The following is a 12,882-nucleotide window of genomic DNA, read 5'->3' as shown; positions in this document are numbered from 1 at the left end:
GGAACGTTTGATAAATGAGTTCAACCATTCTTCAGTTGAGCCAAGAACAGCAAAACCACCATTTGTGTGACCTTTCATTTGTACACAAATAACTAAAAAATGGTAGACAGATGGTCATTTTTTTATGAGACATACTTGAGATTTGGAGTGCTTGAGCTTTCCACATCAAAACCTCACACCGGGAAAAACTCTTTTGTATTTTTTCCCCAAGCCTCTATTCAGTGAGTCTTGGGGAAGATTCAAGGTGCAATGGCTGCAGGGAAAGGGTAGACTCCTTCATACCTTTCCAACAAACCATTGCAATGTTCCACATTTTTTGTTCAGTGGCTTTGAGTAAGGCAGGAATCTGGTAACCGGGTATTATACCCCATCTTTGCAGAAGGCAACTGCTCAGCCTCTTATTATATCTTCAAAGGGCTAACTGGCTTTCTGGTTCTTATCACTTTGAACATGAGGTAGCTGGTAAAGTCATCTTCCTCATTCTTAATACAGGAAATATCTTCAGGGGAAAAAAAACCTGTGTGTTCCCTCATTCATCAGTGACAGGACTCAGAAACCTCTCTGCTTTCCAATACTAGATGCAGACAGTACCTTTATCTCATTCTGTGGCTTGATACAACCTGAAAAGCAACCTGACAGAAGAGCAGGGAAGGTTGTAATATCTGCCATGAGACTTGCTTGACAAAAATTCATAGTATGAGAACTAGACAATTGTCAAAGCATGTGGAACATCCATGCCTAACTTAGCATGGGCACATGTATTCTAGATGCTAAAGTCAGCAGAGGAATCTGAATCTGTGAACAGCAGGATATATATCATAGGGACTTTTCACTGCAGCAAGAAGGAGTAATTTTCTTGTAAATTCTCAGTCTCTGGGATCTTCCACTAAGGGGAGACATGATCACAAGCACCAAGTGAATATATTACATGTACAAACACAAACCAGTAGATTTTAAGGGATCTAACAGCTTTGCCAAGCATGAAGAAAATGTTTTATTAGGTTCTATAGCAGGGGTGGGCAAAATACAGCCCGTGGGCCACATCTAGCTAGTGAGGCCATTCTATCCGGCCCACGGGGCCCCTAAAAAAATGTAGAAAATTAATATTTCTCTGCCCTTGGTTAAAAAATGACAGGAACCAAGGGCAGCAGGACCCAGGGGACCCGGTGGGCTCCCACAACAGCAGGGCCTGCCCAGCACCCCCCCGAGCGGGAAGCCTGAGCTGGGGCTTCTGGCCTGGGAGCATGTGGCTGCCCCGGCGCAGGAAGCTCAGGTAAGGTGGGAGGGAAGCACAGGCAGGGAAGGAGTGCAGGGGGGGAAGTGGCCCCTCCCCATCCCATGCCCAGTGCCCCATGCTGCAGCTGCTCGCAGTCCACCTGGGGCTGCCTGTGCCTGATCTGGACAGCCCCAGGCGGGCTGCGAGTGCCTGCAGCGTGGGGTGGGGGAAGGGCCACTTCCCTGCCCTGTACTCAGCTTTTGCCTGGGCTCCTTCTCTGCACAGAGAAAAGCAGCCCCTCGCCCGCCCCATGGCCGGTGCTCTGTACTGCAGGCACTCGCAGCCCACGTGGGGCTGTCTGGAGCAGGCACAGGCAGCCCCAGGCAGGCTGCAAGCTTCTGCAGCATGGGGCCTCAGGCATGGGGTGGGCAAGGGGCTGCTTTCTCCTCTCCCCCTATGCTCAGGACCACCTTGTAACCAGACTGGCAGTGGGGCGGGTTATAAGCTGGTGCTGAGTGCGGGGAAAAGTGGCCCCTCTCCTGCCCCATGCCCGAGGCCCCCACGCTGTAGACACTTGCAGCCTGCTTGAGGCTGCCTGTGCCTGCTCTGGACAGTCCTGCGTGGGCTGCGAGCACCTGCAGCGGAGACCACAGGTGAGGGGCTGCTTTTCCCCATGCTCAGCACCAGCTTCTTCCCTGCTGGTGACCATGGGGGTCAGGGCTGTGCACTGCCCCCTGCCTGTACCGCGGGGCTGGGTGGGGCACTGCATGTGAGTGGCGGGGAGCCAGTGGGAGCACAGGGCCCACACTGGTGGGGCCCAGAGCAGGGTGGCAGGAGCACGGGGTCCCAGCTGGTAGGGGCTTCATGGAGCCAGGCCAGCTCCCCCTCTCCCTGCTGGTGCATCCCAGCTCGGCTCCACAGACCCCTGCCAGCCTGCGCTCCGCTCTGGGCCCCACCCGTGCTGGCCCTGGGACATTGGTCCCAAGACATTGGGACATTGGTCCCAAGATGGTGACAAGGAGCCGGGGTACCTGTCAAGGTGTGGGGCACCTGTCAAGGGGCGGGGCTACCCATGCAGCCTCAACAGCCTGCCAAAACTGGGTAAGTGGCCCCCTGCCCAAAATAATTGCCTGTCCCTGCTCTACAGCTATGTATTTGCTAATACTTGAGAACTTCAGTGTACAATTTTAAACACTCAGCATTGGCCATTCCACCATGAGTAGGTCCTAATTGTTGGATAGAAGATGATATAATAGCTATTTTGAGTATCTTAAATTGTAAGCATTGCTTGTTACTAATCGCCATGCTAATGCTCTGTTTTTTTAATTGCCAAAGATTCTACTAAGTAAGTGTCCTTAAACAAAAAACAAAACGATCCCCCCCTCCACAAGCAAAAAACAAAAAAACTCTTTGTGCAAAATCTTCTTGCCAGCATAGAGGGTGGATAAAACATAAAACTGCTGACAAGAAGTACAGTCCAGGCCATGATTGGAGTCATATGAAAAAGATTATGAGCAAAAATGTGTTTGCTCCCATAGTATTGAATGGCACAGTCTTCCTTGGATTGAGTTTTGTTGCTTTTTTAAAATTTTGTCTCCTGTCTTTCCTTTCTTTTTTTTAAACAAATAACAATAATTAAAGGAAATAAAATGTAACATTACTACACTAGGACACAATAGGAAAGGATATGCCAAATGGGCGTAACATGGCTGAGTTAACTTTGGTGTCATAGCATATCTCTAATAAGAAACTCATCTTCTGAAACTCTTTAATGAGTTTAAATTCTGAGTCTCAATAGCAGAAGGAAAGAAATATAGAAGGGAAAGGTACAAGGGAAAGGGAAGCTAGTAAAAGAGAGGGTTGATTGGATCAGTTAAGAGAAATGGAATAATTAAGGCCCAGAGAGACAAGGGGGTAAGCAAGTAATTCAGGTGATGGGATAAGAATCCTTAGTCTCCATTGAGAGCATGATTAACAATCCAGCCTGTGGATGATTTCTTATTTTATAATTTATGTTCAGGTCAGTTTTTAAAGGATTTTTTGTTTTTGTTTTTTGTTTGGGGAGGAAGGGGGTTTAAGGACACTTATTCCTAAATCAGTGATGGAAAGTTCAGGGTGGCTAAAGTGATCTGCCATAGGCTTTTGTATATTTCTGGAACTCATACAAGGAGAATATTTTCTTTCTTTCAGGTCATTTAGTTCAGTTCAATAGCTATGTTACTCAAATTTGGGAAACCATTTAGGGATTGAAAAAAGCAGGAAAGATCACTTTTCTATTCTAGCCCATGAATAAAATCTAAGTTTGGGAGGCTAAACTCTAAAATTTCGGTAACCAGAAACATACAGTTAAATTCATAAACTACATATAAATACTTAATTTGTTTAATAAACAAATATTTAGCAAATATACAGCTTTTCCTTTTGGATCCAGCATATTTATTTTAACTAAGGCATTTTATTTAACTAATAAACAATTAATTTTTTTTTCTTAATTGCAATGTGAATCATGATCTTTAATGAGGAGATGATGCGTTGATGATCAGTCCAGCATTCACTGCCACACATTGCTTTGGTTACAAAGATATCACACCTGTCCCTCATTTGGATGATGACATAGTCGATACGATGCCAGTGCTTGGAGTGAGGGTGCATCCATGATGTCTTCTTCTGGTTGGGGAGATGGAACACAGTGTTAGGTATCAGAAGCTCGTATTCAGCACATAGTCTGAGCAGGAGAAGAGCATTGCTATTGCAGCTTCCGATCCCATGCTTCCTGATGATGCCATTCCATGCTTGGTAGTCAGAGCCAATCCTGGCATTGAAGTTGCCAAAGAGGATGAGGCAGTCAGACTTCTCCTCACATCTGTCAATCTAATTAAAGCCTTCGACATGGTGAACTGCAAAGGCCTATGAGAAATCATAAAGAAGTACGGATGCCCCCCAAAATTGATCAATATGGTTCGACAGTTGCATGATGGCATGCGTCTTTGCGAATGGTGAACGCTCCGACCTCTTTCTAGTCATAAATGGCGTCAAGCTGGGCTGTGTGCTGGAATCTACCCTCTTCAGCATGGTATTCTCTGCTATGCTGTCAGTCACCTTCCAAGATGACGATGACCTTGGTATGGGGATCATGTACCGTTTTGATCGAGACATGTTCAACCTGCGCAGTCTCCAAGCAAGCTCTAAAGGCCAGACAGCCATGCTTCGCAACTTCCTCTTCACTAATGACTGTGCGTTATGTGCAGGCTCACAGGCTGACATGCAACAATCCATGAACATACTCTCGTCAGCCTGTGACAACTTTGGACTCACTATTAACATGAAGAAGACTGAAGTGATGTTTCAACCTGTATCTGGAACAATGCCCCAGGAACCACACATCTCAGTTACAGGCCAACAATTGTTGATGGTCAACAAGTTTGCCTATCTAGGCAGCATGTTCTCTCATGCTGTCCACATTGATGACAAAGTCAGTGCAAGATTAGCAAAAGCTAGCATGACCTTTGGCAGACTCTGTGAGTCAGTCTGGGACTGCAGAGGCATCAGAATTTTGACAAAACTGAAGGTTTACAAAGGACCCTCCTTTATGCCTGCATAACCTGCACCATTTACCAGCGTCATGCCAGGAAACTAAACCACTTCCACTTGTGCTACCTGTGAAAGATACTAAATATCAAATGGCAGGACAAGATTCTGGACACCGAGGTAAAACAGCTAAAATGGACCAGCCACCTCTCAAGAATGCTTGACACTCGCCTGCCAAAGGAAGTCTTCTATGGCAAACTGTCAAATGGAGTACGCTTTCGCAGTGCACCAAAGAAGCAGTACAAGGACACCCTAAATGTGTCCCTAAAGAGTTTCGGCATTGACCCAGCATCATGGGACCAAATTGCTTGCGACTGTCCATCCTGGAGGTCCCAAATCCATAGAAGGAATGAAGAAATGTGTGGCCAGGAAAACATTCTTTCTCCTTTTCTCCTTCCCTTTTTCTTTCCCACTTCTTTTCTCTCTTCTTTCCTCCCCTCCCCCCACTGGATGCAGTTGTCTTCGCCCACAAAGGACTAAAGTATAATTGCAATGTCTATCTGTCATTTATATAGAACAATCATAAGTAAAAATAAATTAATCCATTTAGGAAACAAAAGTTGCCATTCACTATTTTCAAAAAATAAAATGTAAAAAAATAAAACTGAAATAAATGTATGATGATCTAGGTAATTGACCAAATGCATACAGAGTTCATAGTGTAATGTGTGGTGGGCAAGTGGGACACCAGCCACAGGCCCCAACTTTGTGGAGTGCTGGACAGAAGCTCCACCAGAAAGCCCACTCCCCAGAAGCAGAAACAGCAGCTCCATGTCTTTGCTGTTTTCCCAGCAGCCAGGTGCATGTACATCATGCTACTCCTGTAGCAGCAACAGCTGGAGTGAGCAGAACACACCATGGCATCAGCTGGAGACTCTTTTGAGTCCCCAAAGCAGGAAGTTTCCCGGGCCCTCACTTCTACTCCTTGGTTCTCCCTCCCCTCTGGTGCTCAGTGGCATACCCCCCTGCCATACTCATTATGCCTCTGTATGTGGTGTAATTTCTTAGAGCTATTTTCAGGTGCAGAGCCATGGGGCATAGACCCTGGATCACTCTGAAAGGGCTACAAGACCTATTCAGCAAGGGCTAAATCAAGACACATGTGATACTTCCCCTGAATTGGAATCAATTGTGAAATGACGAAGGAACCAAAATAAAAGCACAGACATGCACTACTATTCAAATATGCAAGGTACTGAATGTGCCCATGTACGTGTTTCAGCACAATTACTGTGATAATTGTCCTTTGATAAAATGCTCATAGACCTCCAACCAAGTGTGCCCAAGGCCTCCAGAGTCATTGAGCTAAGCCTATCCCCTGGGGTAGCAAAAAGAAGTACCACATTTGGTGTGAAGACTACATTAATCACAAGCCATTATGCCGTAATGCTTATCAACAAATGAGGATAAACTTTTCTTCATCCTACAACTAAAAAGACTCTAAAGCAACCCAGGAATAAAGTAAGTGATTTAAATTGAAGTCTCCTGCTTGCTGATTTTAATCACAATTTAAATCCTTTGAATTAAGCAACCCACCTTATACTCTAGTTATCCCTTCTACCAAATAGCGAGTTATCCCCATGTTCTGTCACGTTCGGATCTCATAGTAATTTCTGTACCTAATGTATTTCAGAGCACATCTCAGAGGTATTAGGCTGCTGGTTACCCTATTGTCAATATATTGTGGTTCAAAGCTACGTTTCAACCCTACCTCTTGAGCTACACAAAGCATTAACCAAAACAATCTGAGAACTGGTTAAAAGTTTATTGTTACTGATTTTTCCCTGTGTTTCAATTAATAACCTATTTTTGCACAAACAGGATTTTTTGCTAGAAAGTTTATTCTTTCTTATTATAAGAGGGTTCTTTTTTTCAGCTAAATCTTTCCCTTTAGAGGGCCAAGAATTTACTTCCTTCAAATAAATGAAGTTTACAAGTAAGGAAATTAAGTCTTCCAAAGCCAAGAAAGAAAAATAAGATTTGAAAGAAACTGTAGTATTTGAAAACAATCCAGTTAAAAAATACTGTTACTTTACCAGTTGAAATGCTAACAAGGCCGCTAAACATATCTAAAAGTAAACTTTAATTTGTAACACCTTTATAAATATTTTCTCATATTTATATTATTTCATAGTATCATAGTATCATAGTGCTTAGGGTCAGAAGGGACCTAAACAAATCATCCCATCCGACCAGCTGCCCCAGGCAGGAACAGGTGCCAGGGTCATATCACCCCAGCCAAACATCTGTCCAGCCTCCTCTTGAAGACCCCCAAGGTAGAAGAGAGTACCACCTCACTTGAGAGTCCATTCCAGTGCCTGGCAGCCCTAACTGCAAAGTAATATCTCTTGATGTCTAGCCTGACCCTTCTCTCTAACAATTTGTGGCCATTATTCCTAGTAACTCCGGGTGGTGCCCGGGGGAACAGAGCCTCTCCCAATTGCCGCTGGTCCCCCCTGGTGAGTTTGTAAGCATCCACCAGATCCCCTCTCAGCCTTCTCTTGTGGAGGCTGAATAGGTTCAGGCCCTTTAACCTCTCTTCATAGGGCCTGCCCTGCTGCCCCTTGACTATGCAAGTGACCCTCTTCTGGACCCTCTCAATGCTAGCCACATCCCTCTTGAAGTGCGCTGCCCAGAACTGGACGCAGTACTCCAACTGTGGCCTGACCAATGCTGCATAGAGGGGAAGGATCACCTCCCTGGACCTGCTTGTGATGCTGCTGTAGATGCACAACAAGGTGTGGTTAGCCTTACTGACCGCTTCCTCGCATTGGTAGCTCATGTTCATCCTGGAGTCAACACTGACTCCAAGATCCCTTTCTGCCACCGTGTTGACAAGAAAGGTGTTCCCCAGCCTATATTTGTGTTGCTGGTTACTTCTCCCTAGATGTAGTACCTTGCACTTGTCTGCATTGAAGCCCATGCTTTTCTCATCACCCACCTCTGTAACCTGTCTAGATCTAGCTGGATTCTGTTCCTCCCCTCCAGTGCCCACCTTGCCCCACAACTTGGTGTTGTCAGCAAATTTGGACAGCGTGCAATCCACACCCACATCCAGATTGCTGATAAGATGTTGAACAGTACAGGCCCCAGGACCGAGCCCTGGGGGACTCCACTGCCCACATTACTCCAGGTCAAAAATGACCCATCCACCACCACTCTCTGGGTGCAACCATATAGCCAATTAGCCACCCATCTGACTGTGTAGGCATCAATGCCACAGTCACCTAGTTTTTTAAAGAGAATGTGGTGGGAAACCATGTCAAAGGCCTTCTTAAAGTCTAGGAAGATAACATCCACCCCAACACCCTCATCCAGGTACTTTGTGACCTGATCATAAAAAGAAACCAGGTTAGTCAGGCAGGACCTGCCCTCAATGAACCCATGTTGGTTGCCCCTGAGCATTACCTCCCCTGCTGGGCCCTTGCAGATGTGCTCCTTGATAATTTTCTCAAAGGTCTTCCCAAGGACCAAGGTAAGACTGACTGGCCTATAATTGCTGGGGTCCTCCTTTCTCCCCTTCTTGTAAATGGGGACCACATTGGCCCTTTTCCAATCCTCTGGTACCTGGCCAGTGCCCCACAAGCGCTCATAGAGCTGTGCCAGGGGCCCCGCTATGACCCCTGCCAATTCCTTCAGCACCCTCAGGTGAAGAGCATCTAGACCTACTGATTTAAACATATCCATCCCCTCCAAAAGTTCCCTAACTAGGTTGCCTCTGACCCTAGGCCAGTGCCTCCCCTGGATCCATCCGCAATTCTAGTGGGGGAAATGTCCCAGTCCCTGTTCAGGAATATGGAGGCACAGAATTCATTAAAGAGGTCCATTTTTTCATTTGCTGCAATTACCAGATTGCGAAACCTATCCTATAGGGGGCCCATGTTACCCGGTGGCTTCTTCTTACTTCCTATGTATTTGAAAAAGGACTTTTTATTATCCTTAATTCTGGTTGCTAGCCCTAGCTCCATCTCTGCCTTGGCCTTCCTAACAGCCTCCCTGCAGCATAATCCGAAGCAACAAAGGTGTAATCCTCCTTGGTGACAGCCCCTTGCTTCCACTGTTTGTACATCTCCTTTTTTGCCCTCAGGCATCCCTGGATGCTTTTGCTGAGCCATGGGGGCTTCTTAGCACTCCTGCCCTCCTTGGTGCGCAATGGGACTGACTCCCTTTGAGCTTGGAGGATCGTCTCCTTGAGGAACAACCACCCATCTTGGACTCCCATCTCACTGAAGCTCCGCGACCCCTAATGCCTCTCCTACTAATCTTCTTAGCTTACAAAAGTTGGCCCTCCTGAAGCTGAGGACCTCTGCCTTGCTTTTTGCTTTCACCACCCTGTGCTGGATAGTAAATTCCAGCAGGCAACGATCACTGTTGCCCAGGTGGTTGAGTACCCGCATACCCCGCACCAGGTTGTCGCCTATGGCAAGGACCAAGTCCAGCAAGGCATTTCCCTTGGTGGGACTATGCACCTCCTGGGTTAGGAGGAGGTCCTGTATCCTGGCTAGGAACCTATGTGAGCGGTCGGACCTAGCTGACTGCTCCTCCCAGCAGATGTCTGGGTAGTTTAGGTCACCCATGACAACCACATCCTTTGACTTTACAGCCTCTGTGAACTGACCTGAGAATTTCAGGTCCAGCTCATCCCCCTGGGGAGGCAGTCTGTAGTAGATGCCCACTATCAAGTCCCTTTCCCCATGCTTCCCTTGCATTCTTACCCAGAGTGCCTCATTTTGCCCCTCCTCTGACCCCATCCTTATCATTGAGGATGTGTATTGCTCTCTGACGTAGAGTGCTACACCCTCCCTGCCTTTTCCCTGCTCTGTCTCATCTGTACAGCCTGTAGCCTTCGATGTCCACTGCCCAGGCATGGGTGGAATCCCACCAGATTTCCGTGATCCCCACTAGGTCTGGGTTTTTGCTAGCTAGCAGGAGGATGAGTTCCTCCTGCTTATTCCCCATGATTCGAGCATTTGTTTCTCAACAGTCAAATCAACAATGTCTTTTAATCAAATCATAAACAATCCTATTTGAAGTGTTTAGAGAAATCAGATGTTGAAATGTACATAGTATATGCAGATGTTTTGCTGCATGGTAGCTTAATCGTTTCAGAATGAGCATAATTTAAAATGAACAAACAAGTTTCTGTTCTGTTGCTACTAGCAGATTTGAAACATGCAGACTGTTGCTTAATTTGATTGGAGGATGTGGACAGACATTATTACTTTAGGATCTTCCCCACTAATAGCCTGCATTTCATGTTTATTTCCAAAGGAAAAAAATATAGTCTGTCTCAGCTCTGTTTTATGGAGCAAAGTACAGTTTTGTAATCAATAACTAGCCAACATCTGAGATATACTTACATATTATGATGTGATAAGAAAAAACATAAAATAGTCAGATTTGTTGATTATTTATTGCCTTGTTGATCACACCAGCAGTATTTTACCTTTTACGTGAAAATGAAAATAGTGGTTGAAATCCTCCTCTCATAGAAGACTGTGGCAGATTTTTGGCACTCCTATTCCACCACTCTCCAAAAATGACTGTATCCCTTTAAATGCCAATGAAGCCAGGGAAACTAAGGGATTCATTATTAATATGCTATTTTATTACTGTATGCATTACTATATATTACCTTATCTACACTTACACTTCAAACTGAAGCTAAAATTTCAAAGACAAAAGATACTCTTAGGCTAAGTACAGACATTCAAAAACCCCCAAAGTGGAACCGATTCATTCTTCCCAGGTTTCTCTAAGCTGCATAGATTGAACCAGGAGGGAACAGAGTGCATGTTCACTCTTGGGGAGGGGGGTGGCACGTAGATGCCTGGATGCTCTTGTTTGCCTCCCAGTGGGGCCTATTTCCCTAGATCTGTTCCCCCACCACCAGTGCCCCTGTCAGTGGCTGACGGAAACCTCCTTAGCTGTGCTTGCTCGGGGGGAAGGGGCAGGGCTGGGCCATGGGGTGAGGGGGGGCCTCTGCTCCCCCACCCCTTGACACTACCTGGATCAGCTGACAGCCTGCAAGGCTCTTAAGTCCTGCTCCTTCCTGCCCTGCCACCCCCCACTGCCCAGCTCAACAGATACCGGCAGGCAGGACCTGGGGCTGAGACCCACACCAGGACTGTCAGCCTAGCTACTCAGTGCTGGGAACAGGGGGGCTGGGGTAGCAGAAGCCCTGCAAGCCCTGCCCCTGCCTCCCCAGAACCAAGCAAGCACAGCTCAGGGGGAGGGGAAGGGCAGCTTGTCTGGCAGTCCTGGTGTTGCTCTCAGTCCTGGCTCCTGGTTCCCTGTGTCAGCTGAGCCAGGCACAGGGGGCAGGGAGGAGCAGAGTCCTTGTGCTGTGGACCTGGCCCTAGTCCCCCCAGACCTGAGCAAAGCCAGCTGGGGGAAGCCTGTACTCCCTCACTCCACCCTGCCAGGCTCAGCTGACATAGTCAGGTAGGAGCAGGGCTGAGGCGTGCGAACTGTCAGCAGAGCCTAGTAGCATTGGGGGGGGGGCATAGAGGCCCCCACCCTGTGGCTGAGCCCCACTGCCCTAGACCTGAACAAGCACAGCTGCGGGGCCTGCATGGCAGGGGGCCTCCACTGCCTCCTCCCCCCTCCACTACTACTGGCAGGCAAAGGCAGGACACAGGGCTAGGAACCAGAGGGTGCGCTGCCTCAACAATGTGACAGCACAGCCCAGGGGGTGGCACCAGCCGGGCTCTGTGAAGCAGACAGTGTGGGCATGCAAAGGATCATGGGATACAGGAGGACATCGAGATAACTTGACTTGGGAGGGGAACTGGGACAGAAGTTCGATAGATGGGTTTAACCTAAATCAGTTAAGTCTGATACGACATCCGTCAAGGTATATCTTAAACTGCTTTTGGCCATTTTGAAATGGTTTTGTGCACTGAACTTCTGTTCTGTTACAGGTTTAAATTGGTTTCCAGTTACTTAAACCAGTTTATGTGTAATTTCTGTTCCTTGCCTTAGTTTAGTTCCACTAAAGATAGTTATTGAAGTGACCTTTTCTTTTATTTTCCAGTCTACTGTTTCCAGGTACTCTGACTTTGAAGAACAAGATTTTACGTCATCATATACCTTTATTAATGTGTTTTGTAAGTCAACTGTATGACCAGAATGTTCAAAAAATGTTTTATAACATTGTATTATACTGGGTACAATATATCACAAAATAAGTGAAGAGTAGATTTCCTATTCTTTACTTACTTATACTTCTGTGGTGCATTAAACTATGAAGAAATTTCATACCTTCCAGGGCAAATATCCTCTCTCCAAGTGCTTCAACAATAGTAACAAGGGCTAATTCATCGGAGACATTGAAGAAATGCTTTTCAGTAGGCTCACTTGCAATTGATTTTATTTCCTCCAAAAGTTTTTCAGGACTTAAATTTTCTCTTTTGTAGCTTCCAAGAATCTAAGGCATTAAAAAAAATTATCAAGGACACATTTTATACCCCATACATCTTCAGTAGTTGGTCAGTGAACATTGGGAAATAGTGCCTTAGCTTAATTCATTAAACACTATCTTCATTGTGTCAGAAAACTGCTTCTGATAGATAATGATAGATTATGACTATGAACTGTTACATGAATTTAAAAATGTTAAGTTGACATAAATGCTAGTCCTTTCTTTAAAAAAGAGACTCACAAGCATAATACAAGAAAAACAAATCCTCTACAATAGTGAGAATCTGTTCCCATTTGAGATCATTTTGGGGGCATCTACATGTGCACTTTACTACAGAGTTGACTGATTAGGTCCATAGTAAAGCATCACCATGTACATGTGTAGTGCTAATAGGCAGCAGTAGACTAATTAACTCCACTGTGGGGTTGCACTGCCCCATACAAGTACTATTTTAAGGCAGAGTTATTTAGTGCACCAAAACTGATGTGTAGATGGTGACCAGGCCTGGCTGGGGCATGAGAGAGCTACGGTGTGGGGGCTGCCTGCCACTTAGCCCTGCACCATAGTGCCCTTGTGCCTCAGCCAGCCCCTCCTCACCAGCATATTGAACCAAGCCAGAGCAGCTCTGGCCTGACAGACTGACACCCCCCCCCCC

The 12,882-nt window shown here is 46.2% G+C and overlaps 1 protein-coding gene across 3 annotated transcripts in view; it reads right to left on the bottom strand.

The window, feature by feature from the left end:
* Nucleotides 1–12,882, bottom strand: part of ITGA1 (integrin subunit alpha 1) — a 133,850-nt gene that overhangs the window by 49,670 nt on the left and 71,298 nt on the right. For all 3 annotated transcript variants that reach the window (XM_025196132.1, XM_025196131.1, XM_006017278.3), the window contains one exon: nt 12,068–12,233. In XM_025196132.1, the coding sequence (XP_025051917.1) occupies nt 12,068–12,233 (166 nt within the window). The remainder of the gene's footprint in view (nt 1–12,067; nt 12,234–12,882) is intronic.

The sequence above is a fragment of the Alligator sinensis genome, unplaced genomic scaffold (assembly GCF_000455745.1).
Source record: "Alligator sinensis unplaced genomic scaffold, ASM45574v1 scaffold573_1, whole genome shotgun sequence".
NCBI classification, from domain to species: domain Eukaryota; kingdom Metazoa; phylum Chordata; order Crocodylia; family Alligatoridae; genus Alligator; species Alligator sinensis.
This window is presented reverse-complemented; position numbering and strand designations above follow the sequence as displayed.